Source organism: Sycon ciliatum, chromosome 8 (genome assembly GCF_964019385.1).
Source record: "Sycon ciliatum chromosome 8, ocSycCili1.1, whole genome shotgun sequence".
Lineage (NCBI taxonomy): Eukaryota > Metazoa > Porifera > Calcarea > Leucosolenida > Sycettidae > Sycon > Sycon ciliatum.
In genome coordinates, this window is record NC_088650.1 from 6,602,128 (window position 1) to 6,622,127 (window position 20,000).

A 20,000-nucleotide genomic window follows, 5' to 3' on the forward strand; every position below is an offset into this window, starting at 1 on the left:
CATCGCCCATCGTCCACCTGAGCAGCGATGCCCTAGCCGATATCCGGTGGTGGCAGGAATTCCTTCCCGTCTGGAATGGCAAAGCCCTTATGCGCGACCCAGAGTGGTCTAGGTCACGCTTCTATCAAGGTCGCTGGTTCGCCGGCGCATGGTCCGGAACGCTACAGGCGCCGCCATACACCTCCATCATGTGGAGGGAGATGTGGCCAATCTCCCTCGCCTGCCAGCTGTGGGGACTGCTTTGGACGCAGAAGAAGATCCTGCTCCACTGCGACAACGCTTCCGTGTGCGCTGCCTGGGAGTCGGGCACCTGCCGGCACCCAGGAGTCACGGCGCTCATACGCAGCACCCTCCAGACGGCCGCTCGCCACAACTTCTGTCTGCTTATCCACCACATCGCCGGAGTGGACAACGGTATCGCAGATGCCCTATCCCGCGCTCAGTTCCCACGGTTCCGCCTCTTGGCGCCCAGGGCCGACCTCAGTCCATCGTCACTCGCAAACATCCACGCCGCAGTGGGAGGAGGTCGCCATCCAAGGTCCGCGGTTACCGAGATTGGACACTCTGCTCCTGAGACCACATAACTATGCTTCTGCCCCCATGTTTTCCTGTGTTTCCTTTACTTTTCCCGCTGTGTATTCCTGCTCGCACAGCCTACTGCCACGTCCCACCCGTTGCACCTCTGCACTAGTTGTTAAGCCCTCGCCTGGGTGTTACTGCCTATCAGTTCTGCCTCAACCCTGCGTGCTTATGGATTGTGAAGTCCTTTAGAATCGCATCCCTGTGTGCTTATGGACCGAGTCGGTGTGCCTAGGGACTGAATCAGGTCCCCTAGACTCCTGCAATTTTCTTGGGAGCAGTTCGGTCCCGCCGCTGCCTAGGGAGACCACCGGGCCCCAGCTACAGTAGCCACTCCCTCCGTGCAGGTGGCGCAACGCACATGGCGAATCAAGGTGCCCCGGAGTGTGCCTTGATGGCAGCCGGGCGGTGGTCCAACGGAGCTTACTGCACGTATGTTCGCAGGATTGCAGGCATGCCACGGCACCATGCTGTTACTGAGCCACGGGTCGCAAGACCGCACGCCTTCTTTTCTTGGAGGCACGGGCTCGACCGATGGGCACGAAATCCGCATGGTACACATCCATCGGCTGCCGCAGACAATACAATTAATATACTTGTGGGTACTATTAGAAGCTTCTCCGCGTTGGCATCAATGCAATGTAGATATACACAGCATGTATAGCTTTCGCATAAACCGAAGCGACAACAGCCAAACAGGATATTGATGGCGATATAAAACATATGCGATATAAAACGCGTGACGAAAATAGAATACAATTAAAACAAGCAAACGAGCAGCTCAACCGAGTTGAATTTGAATTTGAATTTGTGGGTACTACCGAGTACTTAGTGGTCATGCAGTTGCCATAGCAATGTACTGGTACACCCAGCCTTTATGATTGTTACATGACCCCATGGGTCGTCTTTCAAACGCTCTTTCATAGCCGATAGATGGCGTTATTTGTTCCTATCATACTATGTTTCAGATGGGCGGCCTTAGACGGCCCAGTCCGATCATTTCACGCGAACTATGTTATATGTCATCGTGAGCACAATAATCATGTCGTGCTCACGTTCAATTATAAGCTTGCGACACCCCACTGGCTCATCTCTTCTGTGGTGTGAGGGTTAAAGGATGTTTACGAGTTATTAGTAACTGCCCATTACTGAAACTAGACAACACAGTACCATCGGGTGCCGAAGAACTGGGGGGGGGGGGGGGGGTCAGCCTCGTAGCCTATGCCGTTATTATCTCTGTGTAGTCTACGCACAGTGGAGTCACCGTGTATACATTGGCATGCTGTGCTTGGTGGAATCCTAACCTGTTCGTTCTTCGGTACCCGGCAGTACTGTAAGCAGTCAGGACGTGCGATAACTCGGCACTAAACTGCTGGACTGGTGCGACCGATTCACCTTGAGTTGTGTGCTTTTAGTTAGAGCTGGGTGTCCGGCCATTGGTTATCTCAGTGGTCTGTCAGGTGTTGTGCCAAGTAAAGTTATCGCACTTCCTGACTGTATGTTATCTAGTGACACTGATAGACAGTTAACTCCTCATAGCTTGTATGCATATGTGCTTTCATATATTTAAATTCATTATTGGCTCAGTATCCAGGTTAAACTTTGTCCTTTCTCACTTCGCGTTTTCTTTTTTCCCTCGCACCCATCCCAAAACAGAGGTCAAAACAGGGTATTTTCAAGGATGCTGTCGGCAGGAGAAGGGCCATTGTCGGCAGGTCGCGACATGCCTCCAGAATCGGCAGGCTACTGGCATGTCGGCGCGCGTGGCAACGCGGGTTAAAGGAGCTGAAAACGAGTTTCATATCAGTATGCACAGTACACCGAGGGGACTCAACAAGGATACCACATGCAGTAGTGTGAAGTTTCATAAAAACATAAAAATAAACATCTACGTAAAACAACATGGTCCATGTAGAATGCCGGTGTACACCCGAGCCAGAACCCAAGCAAGAGCAAGAGTTACCTGGGTGTACACCCGAGCCAGAACCCAAGCAAGAGCAAGAGTTGACTGGGTGTACACCCGAGCCAGAACCCAAGCAAGAGCAAGAGTTGACTGGGTGTACAGCATTGAACCTTGAATAAGGAACATGACAAACGGACAGACAGCACATGCTACAAAGAGACACGACAATATTGAACAGTGAAATCATCAACTGGATGAATCAGCTGACAATCCGTGCAATTATCTAACTAGCAGGATGAGAGCAATACACCCATGATGACAGACATAAAAACAAACACACAAAACAAACGCACGCGCGCGCGTGCGCACACACACGCACACACACTCACACACACTCATACTGTCCACGCATACGAGAGCAGGGTTGTACCTGCGTACAAAACGCCTTGCTGTCCTTGTTCACCAATTATGGTACCCCGTTTCGGACGTGTTGCAGACGCATATAGCACACCTTTCTTTTCCCTGGACCCCGTTTCGGACGTGCGTTGTAGTTGCAGAGGCGGTCACAATGCCCTGTTCCCTTACTCTGCGATGTAACATTCGTCACTTTCCTGTACTTCTGTGTTCTCGCCAGGGTATATTCCTGTGCCTGGCTCGGTGCCATGGTCTTTTAGCCGAGGTCTTGTTGACGACGTTTGCCTAAATACTCCTCTCCAATAATATTGGTTGCTCTGTGTGAGGGTGTGTGGAATACATTTTGTCCAGGGACGTACACCAAGCACTCTTGGTCTGACGACAGCAGCACTGATGTTTTCAGGATCTCACCGTGAATAGGGAGAAGGGAGCAGCTTGAAATCCATTATCGCACAAGTATGACTCCCAGCTCTTGAATGGCATGTCTATAATTCATTGGAAGCACATCCACAAACACGTACATGGATATGGACATACACGTACGCACATGTTGTGTGCGTACACGCACACACGCAAGCACGCACACACGCAAGCACGCGCACACACACACACGCGCACACACACACACGCACACACACGCACGCACACACACACACACACACGCACACACACACAGTTGAAACATTGTCACCGTTGCATGGACGCGTGCACAACGAGCAATTGCACCCGGCAAATAGGACATCAACCAGATATTCTGTCGGAACAGCCGTGCATTCGGTGATAGCGCCCTCTTGAAAAGACATTCCGCATTTCCCGGAGTATAAGCCGCACCCAGGTTTTTCGTCACCAAATACAGATATCTACCCTAGCTATCACCGTTCATTCGACCATCCTAGTATAAACCAAACTGACTTTTATTTTGGGGGGGGGGATACGAGTGTTTAAAGTGGCGGCTTATACTCCAGAAACTACGGTAGTGGACACCGAGTGACAGTGCGGGGCGGTACGTACTGTGCGGTGGCGTGACAGCTTTGCCGTTCTGCTCGCACCAGCCGATGGGATGGATGTCGTCGTTGTCGGAGCTGCACCAGTAGTTGTAGCCGTCGCTCCAGCCGTCGAAGTGCACCTCCACGCGCTTCTTGGCCTCGTCCACGCTGGCAATGCTGGCCACGCACACCAAGCTGGCGTTCTGGCGGTCCACCGCCTCCAGGCGCATCCCGACTTTGAACAAGCAGGCCGTGGGTGCAGCTGGCTTCTCAACCTTGATCATACCGGAACATTGCGCCTCCTGTAGGTTAGATATGTCCAGGTACACATACACATACACGTACACATACACGTACACATACACGTACACATACACGTACACATACACATACAGGTACACATACACGTACACATACACACACAGGTACACATACACGTACACGTACACATACACGTACACGTACACATACACATACACATACACGCACACATACACATACACGTATGATTTTTTTAGAGAAAAGCCTCTTGCACGGGCAAAACTCAAAAACAATGTTGCACAATCATGTACACATGGATTTCAAAACTAAAAATATGTTTTATAAAAGAGCAAACAGTGATGGTTGTACTGTAAAGAAAAATTTCCTGAAAAGACTAGTTTTAAAAATCATTCATTGAGTGATACGTATGGATTAATCACCACAGTACATGTACAGCTGCATCAGAGGATCCGATTGAGAAATAATTTACAGATCGAGCTTGCCACAGAGGCATAGAGTCGAGAACTGATCGCTCCGACTCGAAAACAGAGAAGTTCGGCTCGACTCTGACCTGAAAATGGGTTGCGAACTTGCGACTTATAATCAAATGTGACGTATCCAGCCAGGGAAACGCAGTACAGTCAGACCTCGCTTAGCCGCACACATCCCACGCAAATATCCGGATAGGCGAGGGAACCGGATAACTCAACACCGCTTATGTTGGACACATCGTATGCCGTAAATATGTAACCAGCCACTTTCTTCCGAATGGTGAGGGATCCGGATAAAAGAGGACGGGATAAGCGAGGTCCGACTGTACAGTCATGTGCATGCACTCACCGTGAACACGTGTTTCGGTACGGCTCTATAACCATGCTTCGATAGATAGCTTGACCAGTTGGTAAATGGTATGCCTGCAGAATAAGACCAAGTTCATAGCATGGTGCAAGACTTTATTTATTTATTCATTTTTAATTTGCCTTTTTGCCCTCAGTCCGTGGTTGGTTTCACCCTCACTTCCTTGTATTGGCTATTTTCATTATGAGCCATGAAGTGCAGACAGTAGATAAATAAATAAATAAGACACGGTTCAAACCACATCCTCTTCCGCACACTCTTGCTCTCGCCTGGATCATGCAACCAATTAGTTGCTTGGCCAAGCAGTCGTGTTGCTACGGTGGGAAATTTGACCAGCCAATGTGTTACAATGACTTCAGGACCAATATGCCTACAACAGGTTGAGCACATCAACAGCTACTTCACATGCGTACACACACATACGCAAGGTACTCATCTCTGGATCTAACTGCATTTACCCCCGCCGCCCCCCCCCCCCCCCCCCCCATGAAGGTAATATTTGATACTGCGGGGGGGGGGGGGGGGGGGGGGGTTGCTCAATCTGGGTGGGTCTGATGGGACCATTAATTATACTAATCACACACATACACGTATACACACATGCATGCACACATGCACACACGTGCAGACACGCACGCGCACATACACACACATAAAAGTGAGTCAACGTACCATGCGGTGGGTTCAACTCTATTCCATTGGCGCCGCACCAGCCCATCGGGTGGATGTTGGTGTCGCTAATCTTGCACCAGTAGTTGAAATTGGTAGACCAGCCGTCAAAGTAAATCTCGACTGTGTTGGCCCTGACGTCGACGGCGCTAATAGACGCCACACATGTCATACTCGGATTCTGTATGTCCACAGCCTCCAAACGCATGCCAACGCTCACGTTATTGATAGCAGAGGACAAAGGTGCAGTGGCCTCATTGCTCGTGATCATGCCACTTTTTTGCAGATTCTAATATAGCACAGCACGCACACATGTGCACAAACACACACACGCATGTGCACAAACACACACACACACACACACATGCACACGCACGCACACGCGCACACACACACACACACACACACACACACACACACACACACACACACACACACACACACACACACATACACACACACACACACACACACGCACGCACGCACGCACACACACATGCACACACACACACACATGTACACACACACACACACACACACACACACGCACACACATGCACACACATGCACACACACAAACACATGCGTGCACACACACACACGCGCAAACACATGCGCATACACACATGCGCACACACACACACACATGCGCACACACACATGCGCACACACACATGCGTGCGCGCACACACACACACACACACACGCACGCACGCACACATCTCGGATCATGCCACGCACCCCGGACACCCTAACCCGTGGACACAGACTTGAATGGCACCCACCAGCACTGCACTCAGAGGTCTGGTACTTTCGTCTCTACCCATCACTACTCATACTCATACTCTTGCCCGTCGCTGAAGTGATGATAGCGAACAAGTTATGTTAGACATAGCAACTTCTGCTGGGATTACACCATTCAACAGCCTGCATAGCTGATGAATGGGAGGTATTCATCGAAAATGGCCGTCACCTTTTTGCAGGGCAAGTTACCCCATACTTAAGGTACAACCCGTTATAGTACTAGTACATTTATGAGTATGACCTCACAAAGTTCATGACCTTTTATGCAGAGTTGGTATCAAGGTGTGTACAGTTGTAGCAAGAGTATATAACCCCCCAAGAGTGTGCAACTCCTGATACCCTTTCTATGGGGTACGCCAACAGCGAAAACTCACATCACGTGGTGCAGTGTCTCAGTTGTACGTTTCCAGGCCGTTTTTAGCGAGCAGCGGAGAAATAAAAAAGCACTCTCTGACAGAAACTCACTGCGCGTATGCTAATCCCCAGCATGATCATGGCAGATATTCGGATTGCGCGCACGCTATCCTTCGTTTGTACGTAGTACGAACATATCTGAGACACGTGATGTGAGTTTTCGCCGTCGGAGACCCCATATGCAGAGTTGCACACTCTTGGGGGGTTATATACTCTTGGTTGTAGTGGACTTGCCCCGCAAAGCGTAATGGCGGGAAATTGATGCATATGTCCCATTGAGCTTAAGTCAACGCGCAGGAACCAAGCTTACCGTAAAGGCACCGATGGGTACACGCTTGTAATTGTTCCGCGCCAGGTACGATTCCCAGCCGCCAAACGCCAGTCCTACAAACACACCAACGCACACAACGATACGCACGTGCACACAGAGACGGTGAGAGTTTTTCACAGCAGCCTGCCTCGGTTGGGCCTGAGCGGTCAGCGATAGGCGCTTGCTTACATGAGAATGAATACAAGGATCATGCTTGTAGGAGGGAACAGTATTCATGGGTGGACCGTGCGCGATCACACAAACCATGCAATGGGACAACTATAGTGCAGTTGAAGAAATCCGGTTGCGTGAGTTAAGTTCGCATCCTACTTGTCACGACGTTGACATGATGTTCAACGTCATGAGATTATTTGCAGTACACGTCATAGTTTGTGTTCTCTACCCCGGTTTGTTTCCGCGTTCCCACACCGAAGCGGGGCCGCGTGTTTATTATTTCTACTGACTCACTCGCCTCTTGGCGACTTCCTCCATGTTTTTTCCTCCTTTTTTGCTCTGCGCAAGCGCCTTGCGCTTTAGTCGTCGTCTTCTTTCAGTTCACAGCAAGAACAATAATTTTACCTCTTGTGCAGTGTCAGTCAAATTCAGTCAAATCAAGCTCTCCCGATCCCAAGAAACTGTCTGGCGTGTGCACAAAGTGGTGCCGAAACCCGGGACGTGAACCGCACCGGAGCTCGAAACGAGCCGTGCGTAGATCTACCATTCCAATCTTGAGAAAGATAGACTCGACTCAAATAATTTGTAAGCAGCTTGCCCGATTTGGGTCGTCGAGCTAACATGCCGAAGAGAGCAGTGACGACCGGCACGCAGATCATGCGCCGGGCCAAGATCGCGCAGCTGCAAGGATCCATCGACGAACTCGTCAAAGAGGCCGAACTCCTTTTATCGAAGGAAGGAGGTCAAAGGGCCGACGAGTTGTCGCCAGAACACGTGGACTCGGATCCAAAAAAGCTAAGTACACTTGTGGATTGTATTGTTGAAGAATTGTACGCATATGATGAGGCGTGTGATGCATTGGCCAGTGTTTTGGACTCGGAGACTCTGGAGGGTTCAGATGAGGCTCTGCAAACGGAGATCTGCGATGTGGTTGCGTATTCGGTACGCATCAGAGGGTCAATTGTTGAATGCAAGCGATCTCCGCAGTACAGAGCCCAGACGAACCGTCCAGAAGCTGCTACTACTAGTACTAGCTCACCAAGTAGCACCAAGAGTACGGGCAGTGCGGGTATCAAACAAGAAACTAGTATGGTTGATTTGTCCAGCATCCAACAGTCAATAGGAGATCTTGTTCGTACGCAGTCTATTACACATAGTCAACACCAGCAAGTATTACAGTCGCAAGAGGATCTAATCAAACAACACCAACTAGTCGTACAACACATGCAAGCATCATCACCTCAACCACAACCAGCTCCCACAAGTTCAGTCAATTTGCCCAAATTTGAAATACCAACATTTTCTGGTGATTTCCTGAAATGGGCTGAGTTTCACGATATGTTTGTTGCGTCTATTGATGCGAATCAAGGGTTGTCGGGTGTCCAGAAACTGTCGTACCTAAGAGATCACGTAACGGGTTTGGCTCGGGATGCCATAGCTGGCTTGCCCATATCAGATACCAACTACACAACCGCGCTTGACATTCTCCGCAAACGTTTCGGGAATGATCAGCTTCGCGTCAATGCACACTACACGGCAATCATGGACTTACCGCCTGCGTCCAACGCTACTCCATCTTTGCGTAGGTTGCACGATGCGTTGGAGGTGCACTTGCGAAGCCTCACAGCGCTTGGTGAGAATGTTAATCAGGCGGTGTTTGTGTCAATGATTACGAACAAATTGCCACGCACCACGCTAGCGGCTTTGGAATTAAAAAAGGGGCCACAATCCTGGACCGTTTCGGACTTGCGCGCTGCAGTAGCCAACTTCATAATAGCGAATGAAGCAGCAGATCGCCTCAGCCAGCCACCGAAAAAATCGCACGAATCACCATCTGCCAGTGCGTCCGGTCAATCTCTTGTTGCCTCAGCTTCAGCTACTTCAAAAGCGAAGCCCAAGAGAGTGTGTGTTTTTTGCAGGTCGGAGGCACATTTCTCTGACGAATGCAATAAGTACACTACAGTAGAAGCGAGGAAGAGCGTAGCTAAACAAAGGTGTTTCAAGTGTTTGCGATCAGGCCACTCCGTGCACGATTGCTCTAGCAAACGGCGGTGTTTCTATTGCCACAATCCTGCACACCACAGCAGCTTGTGTCCAGATAAATTCACTGCCGCATCCACTCAGAGGCAAGCTTCCACTATGAGCCCGAATGCTCAGTCCTTCAAACCCAAGCCTGCCACGAGCACGGTCGCAAACGCCGATCACCAGATCATGATGCAAACTGCTGTGGCACCGTTTCTCTCCTCCAAGCTGAAGCCGATCAATGGCCGTATTCTCTTTGATACCGGCTCCACCAAGACATACATCACGCAAGCTTATCGAGATCAGCTCGATTTGCCCACAATCGGAAATGAAACACTCTCCTTGGCTACATTTGGGAACAACAAAAGAAAAAGTACCGTGTACGCCAAGGTGAGTTTGACCATGCAGTGTAAGGATGGGTCCACTCGTGCGATTCAGGCCAGTGTACTTCCGAACATAACCGCTCCAATTGCGCGATGTCCACTTGCTTCTTCTTTTCCTCTTCTACAGTCTCTGCCACTTGCAGAACCGCTCTCCAGCAGCGCAGAGCCCATGGTCGTAGACGTCTTGATTGGTCTCGATCACTATTATGATATTATCGGCAAGGACCGCACCGAACTAAGCGGTGGTCTGGTCTTGCTCGACTCCGTTCTTGGTTTTATCTGTACCGGCAGTCTGCCTGTGCCTGCCACCACAGAGGCGCAGTCATGTCTTGCTCATCAAACAGACACGGACCCTGAATTCGACCTCCGTAAGTTCTGGTCGACAGAGAGCTTGGGTACTTTTGACGATACGTCGTCGCAAGATCTTGTGGGCGAGCGCTTCGCCAACTCCATCTCCTTTGCCGAGGGTCGGTACGCGGTGAGTTGGCCCTGGAGGGACTCACATCCTCCTCTTCCGACAAACTACGGTCTGGCTTTCGGTCGCCTGAAGGCACAAGTGCGTCGCCTCGAAGCCCATCCGGAACTTCTTGACCAGTACGATACCGTGATTCAAGACCAGCTTGACAGGGGCATGATAGAAGATGTTCCTCGTGGTTTTACAACCAACCAGATTCACTACCTTCCACACCATTCAGTACTCAAACCTACTGCTACTACCACGAAGCTGAGGGTAGTGTATGATGCGTCCGCAAAATGTTCCGAAAAACTCGCCAGTCTCAACGACTGCTTGCACGCTGGCCCCAATCTTGTTCCAGACCTTTGCGGTATTCTTCTTCGTTTTCGTCTTTCTCCGGTAGCCATAAGTGGAGACGTAGAAAAGGCCTTTCTGCAGATTGGTCTGCACTCACATGATCGTGACGTGACCCGCTTCCTATGGCTGCACGATGCATCCAGCTCAGCTACTCCAGACAACATACGACAACTTCGTTTCTGTCGTGTTCCGTTTGGCGTTGTCAGCAGTCCATATCTCTTGGCTGCCACTATTCAGCATCATCTTAGCGCTGCTGATACAACAGATTCCGACCTAGTGTCTCGCAATATTTACGTTGACAACCTGTTCCTTGGTGCCAACTCTGGGACGGAGGCGATTGCTATCTATGATGCCACGAAGCGCCTCTTCAGTGTTGCGTCTATGAATGTTCGCGAGTGGTCTAGTAATTCTGCAGAGTTTCTTAGCAGCATTCCAGAACCAGACCGAGCCAAGGGTACTATCCACAAGTGCCTCGGTATGCTGTGGGATACAGAACATGATACTCTACATATTGCACCTGTCAGTGCCGTATCCAAGTCGGCCACAACGAAGCGGAGTATCCTTCGACATACTGCCCAATTCTTTGACCCCCTTGGTCTCCAGTCTCCTGTTCTTGTTGGTGCGAAGATTCTGCTTCAGGATCTTTGGAAGCTGAACGTCGGCTGGGACGACGACCTTCCACAAGACATCATTTGTAGATGGTGTGATATTGCGGCTCAACTTGAACTTGCTGCATCAACGAAATGTCCACGATTCATCAGTGCACCACGTGCCAGCGACGCTCGGTTTTCTCTCCACGTCTTCAGCGACGCATCTGGGCTGGCTTACGGTGCCGTTGCTTACCTTACTACTACGTTTGACGATCAACACACGTCGAACCTTCTAATCAGCAAGTCCCGTGTTGCACCTGTTGCTTCACCTACCATTCCACGTCTGGAATTAATGGCCGCGCTTCTCGGTGTTCGTCTGATCCAATTCGTCCGTCGGGAACTTCCGCTCACTTTCTCCTCTACCTTTCTATGGTCAGACTCCACCACAGTTCTCCATTGGCTGGCCTCTTCTGACAAACTACCTGTCTTCGTCAACAACCGTATTGATGCCATTCGTGCGGTTCCCGATGTTGCCTATCGCTATGTCCGCTCTGCCGACAATCCCGCCGACTTGCCTTCACGCGGTGTCTCTGTTCCTTCCCTTCAAGCCAGCTCGCTATGGTGGCACGGTCCACACTTCCTTGCCACTGCTGACCATCACGCCGAGCCAGCACTTGATCACCATGTCAACGTTGCCGCTGGGGAGGGTCCTTCAAGCACTTCGGAGATACCTGCACCTGTATCACACCCAACAGAGTCCACCGGTCCAGACACTGAGCTTGCACACGAAATGAAAAAAAAGCCTGATGCGCATCACGAACAAAAAAAAACATGTGATGAACCACCATTTGGTATTGATTGTGCCAGGTTTTCGTCTTTCAGTGCCTTAGTGCGTGTTTCTGCTCTGTGTTTGCGGTTTCTCTCCAGGTTGAGACCACAAGGCGGCAAGTCCTTCGGGGTGGATTCTAGTTGTAACTCAGAGGTCAAGGTAGCCAAAATCATGTGGCTACACCATGCACAACAGAATCTGTCAGACGTCAGTGCTGTCGAAAATTGTAAGAAGCACAGCCCGAAGGACAAGCTGCGGCTCTTCCTCGATGAGAACCGCCTCATCAGATGCAGAGGACGCTTGGAGAACGCCGAACTTTGCTATCAAGCAAAGTATCCAGTACTGATTCCCCAAACGCATCCCATCACCCAGCTCATCATCAACGATTGTCACCTGATGACGATGCATGGCGGCGTTGCACACACGCTATCAAGACTGCGTTACGAGTACTGGTTACCACGAGGGCGTGCAACAGTGAAGTCATTCATCACTAAGTGCCTGACTTGCCGGAAGCACCACGGTGGTCCATACCGCACCCCAGATATGGCCCCGCTTCCATCTGCCCGCGCAACAAGATCTATCCCGTTCACCCATGTGGGACTAGATTACTTCGGTCCTCTGCTCGTCAAGCACCAGCCAAGTACCAAGAAGGTATGGGTCCTCCTAGTGACATGTATGGCAACTAGAGCTGTCCATCTAGAACTGGTGGCAGACATGACCACAGAGGAATTCCTGCTAGCGTTCCGCAGGTTCGTGTCGTTGCGTGGTTGCCCTGAAGAGGTAGTGTCTGACAACGCGCCACAATTCATCCTAGCTAAGTCTGTTCTGGATGTGGCCTTTGAAGAAATGGCAACGAGTGATGATGTCCTGTCGTACATGTCGAGGACTGGTGTGAAGTGGCACTATAACCCACCGATCTCACCTTGGATGGGTGGTTTCTACGAGCGTCTCGTTGGAACAGTCAAACGAAGCCTGAAGAAGGTCGTTGGCCGCGCGCTCCTCACTGTGTCGCAACTGACTACCATTCTCATGGAAGTGTCAGCAGTCGTCAACTCGCGTCCACTGGTGTACGTGGACAATGACTTGCAGGAGATACTCACCCCAAGTCATTTTCTGTGCCTGTCCGCAACTACTGGTGGCGTGCAACCCACTGCTGATGACGGCGATCCGGACCACATCGAAGTTCCGACTGCAGCTCAGAATCTTCTCTCTGTCTGGAAGAAGGGTCAACGAACATTGGACCAGTTCTGGCGTGTCTGGCGAGACGACTACTTGGCTGATCTCCGCAACAGTCACACTCGGAAGCTCCGACAGGCACGCGTTACCGCTTCAGAACAGCCAGCCGTTGACGATGTTGTACTAATAAGGGATGACATGCCCCGTGGCTCATGGCGACTTGGTCGCATTGTCGCTCTCCATACAAGCAAGGACATGGAGATACGTTCCGCAACCGTCATCACTGCAGAGAAGACAGAGCTCAAACGACCCCTGTCTCTCCTGTACCCTATCTGTCCTGCTGCTAACTCCGAGGCTAACAACAACAGCACCGCTCCGGACACACACACCACTGGCCAAGCCGATCTGCCAGTTCCAGCAGCTGTTGCTCCACCCAGTCGTCCACAACGTGCTGCCGCTAAGAAGCAACGTCAGACGCTTCGCCAATTAATTGGCAGCGAACTTGTTTAGTTGAATCAGCTAGACAGTTGGTAGTTCACATCTGAACTCTCTCTTTCTCTCTCTCTCTCTCTCTCTCTCTCTCTCTCTCTCTCTCTCTCTCTCTCTCTCTGTGTGTGACGGTCTACTCTCTTTCACCCTTGCGTAATATATGCACTTATTGTGTTTTGTTTCCACGTTACTTTGTTACGAATTATCTCCTTTTCTCTGCATCTCTTGCGGGGGAGTGTCACGACGTTGACATGATGTTCAACGTCATGAGATTATTTGCAGTACACGTCATAGTTTGTGTTCTCTACCCCGGTTTGTTTCCGCGTTCCCACACCGAAGCGGGGCCGCGTGTTTATTATTTCTACTGACTCACTCGCCTCTTGGCGACTTCCTCCATGTTTTTTCTTCCTTTTTTTGCTCTGCGCAAGCGCCTTGCGCTTGAGTCGTCGTCTTCTTTCAGTTCACAGCAAGAACAATAATTTTACCTCTTGTGCAGTGTCAGTCAAATTCAGTCAAATCAAGCTCTCCCGATCCCAAGAAACTGTCTGGCGTGTGCACACTACTCCAGTACACATCCTAGTGTTTGCAGGTCTGGTGCTGCAGTGCGCTCGACGTGGAGCTCACTCGCTTCATTGGATTTCAGTGAGCAACACAGCAGTTCACCACACTGCACACACTGCCATGAACACCGATAGATACACGCTGATTTTGTAAGGTCTATAGAAGGGGAGAAAGGCTCTTCAGACACGATCACTATGTATTACCATTCGGAGGCCGGAGAGTCTTAGATACACGCTGATTTCGTAAGGTCCATGTAAGGGGAGAAAGGCTCTTAAAAGACACGATCACAGCGTATTATTACCATGCGGAGGCTGCAGAGCCGTGTGATTCGCCGCACACCAGCCCACCGGGTGTATATCCTTGTCGGTTAAATCACACCAGTAGTTGTATGAATCCGACCAGCCGTCAAAATAGATCTCCACGCGGTTACCAGCATCGTTCACTTCCTTGATGGATGCCACACAAGTCAGACTGGGATTCTTTCTGTCCACGGCCTCCAGACGCATACCGGCGCAGACCTGATAGATGGATGGCACACCAGCGGCACTTTTGGTAGGAGTGCTAGGGGAAGTGGTGGCGGAGGAGGTGGTGGTGGCTGCTGTACCCGGCATGCCTTGCTTCTGGCAGCTCTGGAGTACGCACAAACACACACATGTGGATGCATGCACACACATACACTCAGACCTCAGACCTCAGACCTGCCCATCGCGGAAGCGATGATAGCGAACAGCTATGTTAGACATAGCAACTTGTGCTGGGACTACACCAGTCAACAGCTTGCAATGCTGATGAATTGATCGCCACTAATTTTAGCCTGGTATCCACCACACATACACGCATATACAAACGCACACGCACACACGCACACACACACACGCCAACACGGCGGTGACATTTTTAAAAGTTACGCGTCGCGTCATGCGGAACACTGGAGGGACAGGCGCCGCACGACGCACAACAAACCGTGCACTGCGAACGTGTACGAGTCTCGCACACTGCATGTGCTTCTGCAGTACCGGTATGATAGCGTCTCCACTTCCACACTCACAAGTTCACAACACTGAACACTTCTACCTATACATTAGTCAGACTCACGGCGAATAGGCTGGCCGGTGCTGCGGTCATACCAACTACCTTCAAATAATCAGCCACGCTTGACGTATCTGCAAACAAAGGATGTAGCACAAGAGAGCAAAGGACAAAGTTAGACTTCTGAGTTGCTATGCTCTACCATAGTCAACGGTTCTGGTGTCGGCGTTTCGAATATTGGCTGGAACAGAATGAGCGGAATTCTGTGCCTAAATGAGCGGTTAGTTTGTAAGCCCTTGCGCTTGCAAGGAAAAGCCCACCCCACGAGGGCCGCAGGTCAGTCACATACCGCTATTGGGCCTGGTGTGACAAAAGGAAATCGCCGTCAGAAGATTTAATACCGGCAGCTTGTCGGAATGGCCAGAGTGATATTCGCACAATTCTCTCCTTCTCACGCATGTGCCGTGGATCGTACCCGGTTGATTGCGGAAAGGCCGAAATCAGCTGGATTGCGTGTGCAACAAGCAATCCAGCTGATTAGCAGAGTAGAGTGTACCCGCATGGCATTAACCATACTGATAGTCTTGTGGCTCTACCAGAACTGCCATGAAGCCCAAACTGGCAAGACCTGAAAAAGAAACAAAGCAACGCTTGCCATGACCCGCACTCTACGTGTACAGGTACAATGTAGATCAACAAGATTTCAGCATTGCTCAATTTCATGTGCAATTCTAACCGAGAGTACGACGGGGTAACATTTCCTCGGCTCAAATTCCTGGCGCGCGTGCATCCACTGCACACAATTTCAAAAGTGCTACAAATTTGTGTCGCAATGAAGACGTAGTTGCTAATTGCCGACGTAGAGCATGGAGTCGAGTTGACCCAGAGCATTGGAATACAGAAGGTGAACATGCACAGTTTGAGCAATGGACTGTCGGATAGGGGATGTCCATGACATGGGCATACTGTTCATTGCAATGAACTGTCGGTTCGAGGGACGTGCATTACACGGGAATACTGTTCGTTGCGCACCACTTACAACTGCCAGGAAGAATGAGGATGCGACCCGTTGCTTGACACCAGCCGATAGGGTGTACACCAGTGTTGGTGCGAAGGTCCACGTCGAAATCCCAGCGATTCGCCCAGCCGACGTAGGTGACTCGGATACTCTGGCTCTCGGGACGAACATCCACCACCGAGCCAAGGTAAGTAAAAGTCGGGCTGGCGGGGTCAGTGATTTCCAGTGCATGGCCGCACACAAAACGATCCCATTGACCCATCGAAGCAGGCTTGCGCTCCTGAAAGTCGTCATAGAAAGCACGCATGGTCAGAAAAAAATTTTAGAAACTGCCCAGGCATTGCACTCTGGTGATACGATAAGCCAGACTAGCAGTGCAACAGAAGCAAGAACACCAGAGTAATTGTGAAAGGGGCTTTTGTCACAAATCCAGCAGTAACATATTGCTACACTTCACGGAATTATTTAAAAAAATAACGGTTCACGTTTTACTCAGCAATATGGCGGTAAATACACGCCTGCCCACACAAGCTCTCGAGGCTGCAAAGTTATTCTGGGACCATGGGTTCACGCCTGGCGCCTAGTCGGTGCATGGTGAGCGGTGTTTGAGGGTACATGTGTACCGGCATAGTATTATTTATTTATTTTTACAACACAAACACGTAAGACGTCCAGCAGTACATGTGCATGGCCTGGCCAGGCTTACGTCGAATAGATCCTTGGTGGCCGCTGCCAGGCTATGCTCGGTCAGGTATGCCTGCCAGTCACCAGTGGCACCTGCAAACAAGAACAAACATCAAAAGCTCGCAAGCTACGTCGTATGCTCGTGCAAAAAATAATAATCACATCGCAATTTACACTCAGCCATTTCTTCTACTCAAAGCTCAGCAGCTTGTAGCAGCCTCCAAGCCAGTTTGATGTTGACGGTCACGACGGAATTTCTCGTGGAGCTCAAGCTGCCAGTGATTCGGCTTTTTCATTTTTTTTACTTTTAACTTAACTGCCGGCCGCGTACATGCTTTTCAGCATCGGATTGGACATTTTTTACCAACATACATATGCTGACAAGGCCGGTCGAGGCAGCTCGAAGCAGAGTGCTAAAAATGTGCAAATGTGCAGACCAGTGAATGCCAAATGCCGCTGTCTGATGATCGCTGAAACGTGTGAAACTTGCAGTTAGAGCTACACAGCCTTTCGCCTCCGTTGTACGTGTATGCCGACTGCATGTGCGGGTCCCACGAATACTGAAACGCTAGTCATAGGAGTCCAATGGTGTGAACCCAGATGGTTCCTTTTGACTTCCTTACCTCCTGGCATGATCAGTGATCGCCCTTGGCTGGCGCACCATCCCATGTGGTGCATTGCCGTGGCATGAACGCCGATCCAGAAGTCCCAGCTCACGTTCCAGCCTTCGTAGTGAAGCAGCACACGCTGGCCAACTTGATCGACGTCTATGATGGTGCAGATGTACGTGAGGCTCAGCTGAGCAGGATCGTCCAGTTCAACCGCCATGCCCGGTCGCAGACCCTGCACGCTGACACCGACGTTGCGAAGATTCGGACGCCGGGAAATGCTCGCCGGGCTGGGCCGCCGCCTCTGGTCGTCCTGGTACAGAAAACCACATCAACGCCCCGAGATCAAAGAGTACTGACTGAATGTACACATATGAAAGAGAGAGAGAGAAACCAAGTGGAAAAAGTTTCCCGCCGAAGCAGTCATACCACTTGGACCCCTCTCTCTCTCTCTCTCTCTCTCTCTCTCTCTCTCTCTCTGTGAACTAGGTGAAAATAATAATAAAAAATAGTTACAGTTCGCATGTCACTCATGGAAGGATCCATGGGCTTAACACAGCTGTCAATGAAATCCAGGCAGAAGAGCCAACAAAAGGCATCTCAATATTGTTAGAACATGTGAAAATTTCTGCACTTTATTTAACTTTATTTAAAAGCATGTTGTTTGAACTCCCATACATTGAAAAGATGATCTTGTGCCAGCGTCAGACCATTCGCCAGCGTGTAGCTCTCCCAGTCACTGAACGCTGCACCAGGTAAAACATACACACGCATGCACACACACACACAAACGCGCGCGCGCGCGCACACACACGCACGCACGCACACACACACGCACACGCACACACACACACACACACACACACACACACACACACACACACACACGGCAGACAAGCACTCCAGAGAACAGCAGCAACAACACATGGTTCACTAATGATAGCTTGCATGCCGTCCTACCGGTAGGACCACGGGTCCTACCGGTAGGACCCAAGAAATCGCGCTGCAAAAGTGCTTTTGGTTGAGAAATTTCTTGAAACAATTGTTGAGATGAGGTCTTTGTCACGCAAAGTAATGGCGCAAAATGCAAGACTATGTCCAGTGCATTGCATACGCACAATTTTATCAATTGTCAAAATGGCCGCACATACTCCTGTCGGAACGCTAGCAACTCTGTCCAAAGTGAATTTTGACCATGACACATCAATCGTGGTGAGGTTCTAATGTTTTTATTCGTCAGCCAAGGCAGTGGAATGCATAATTCCATACACCGTTTCCATGGTTACCATTTGCTGTTACCATGGAATTTCGTACTATGCCTTGTGCGATCACGTCTAAAATTTGTGGATTCCTTCATTAGCCCCTGAGCAACAGTTTAGGGTCAAGTTTTAGGTCAATGTTAGAACAGAGGCCATGCAGCATGTCTGTGTATGATGGTCCTACCGGTAGGTCCTACCGGTGGGACCGAGGTCTATGCAAGCTATCACTAATCACTAGTGACAAGCGTCACAGCAGGCAAGGATACGGAACAATGCTGCTACAGCAGTTCGTGCAATGGCAAACGCTGAAACGTGTGCCAGTGGGGTACGACAATTCAACAGAAACCAGCCGGGTGCGCACAGTCATGACTCTGGATATGGAAGAGCACGTGTGCAGGACGACCATATTCCGGGGGTCCCTTGTTTGGTCAAATTCAGCAGTACGTGCAAAGTTAAATATTGTGCTAACAAACCATAAGCTAAAATTCCAGTACTGGAATTTCACAAATTTTCGGTGTACTTTTACTTTCGGTACTTTCGGTGTATCTGCTTCATACCTAAAATTTCAATACACCAAACAAACACCAACACACATAATCCAATAGGGAACTGCTTCTCTGTACCGAAAATTTCTGTTCACCTAACCTGGCCTGTTGGCCTCATACCGAAAATACTGAGCACCTAAAATTTCTGAAATTCCAATACCTAAGCTTGGCAGTTTCTGGAGTGTACGTCCAACCTGTTGGCACCAGTGCGGAGGATGTAGAATGCCAGAACTGCTCTCAACCCAGAAATCGTAATGTGACTCCCAGCCCTCGTAGTGAACACACAGCTTGTTCTGCCCCTCGTTGACTTGCTGAATGCGACACGGGTAGGTGAGCGTGGGAGCGTCCGGGTCGTCCACCTCCAGCGCCATGTTTGGCCGGAACGTCTTGGCCATGGAGGAGGATTGAGCTGCGCCGGCCGGGCTGTTCGGCACGGTGGGTATGCAGTCTCCGCGTCCCGGCGATGCCAAGACGTCTGAACGAGCTGGGGTGGGCGGCTGGGTGAATGCAACGGTACGCTGCGCCTGTACGGAGAGAGAGAGAGAGAGAGAGAGAGAGAGAGAGAGAGAGAGAGAGAGAGAGAGAGAGAGAGAGAGAGAGAGAGAGAGAGAGAGAGAGAGAGAG

The 20,000-nt window shown here is 50.4% G+C and overlaps 2 protein-coding genes across 2 annotated transcripts in view; one reads left to right on the forward strand and one right to left on the reverse strand.

The window, feature by feature from the left end:
• LOC135823049 (uncharacterized) overlaps nucleotides 1-20,000 on the reverse strand; it is a gene marked incomplete in the record, with an annotated part of 80,345 nt that overhangs the window by 51,403 nt on the left and 8,942 nt on the right. The window contains 12 exon segments of the mRNA XM_065335879.1: nucleotides 3,308-3,381; nucleotides 3,908-4,184; nucleotides 4,984-5,057; nucleotides 5,674-5,959; nucleotides 7,199-7,272; nucleotides 14,535-14,862; nucleotides 15,329-15,396; nucleotides 16,302-16,560; nucleotides 16,987-17,057; nucleotides 17,588-17,885; nucleotides 18,251-18,318; nucleotides 19,537-19,900. Coding sequence (XP_065191951.1) covers nucleotides 3,308-3,381; nucleotides 3,908-4,184; nucleotides 4,984-5,057; nucleotides 5,674-5,959; nucleotides 7,199-7,272; nucleotides 14,535-14,862; nucleotides 15,329-15,396; nucleotides 16,302-16,560; nucleotides 16,987-17,057; nucleotides 17,588-17,885; nucleotides 18,251-18,318; nucleotides 19,537-19,900 — 2,241 coding nt within the window.
• On the forward strand, nucleotides 7,994-13,693 carry LOC135823516 (uncharacterized). Its single transcript, XM_065336358.1, has one exon. It carries the CDS (start codon nucleotides 7,994-7,996, stop codon nucleotides 13,691-13,693), a length of 5,700 nt encoding a protein of 1,899 aa, XP_065192430.1.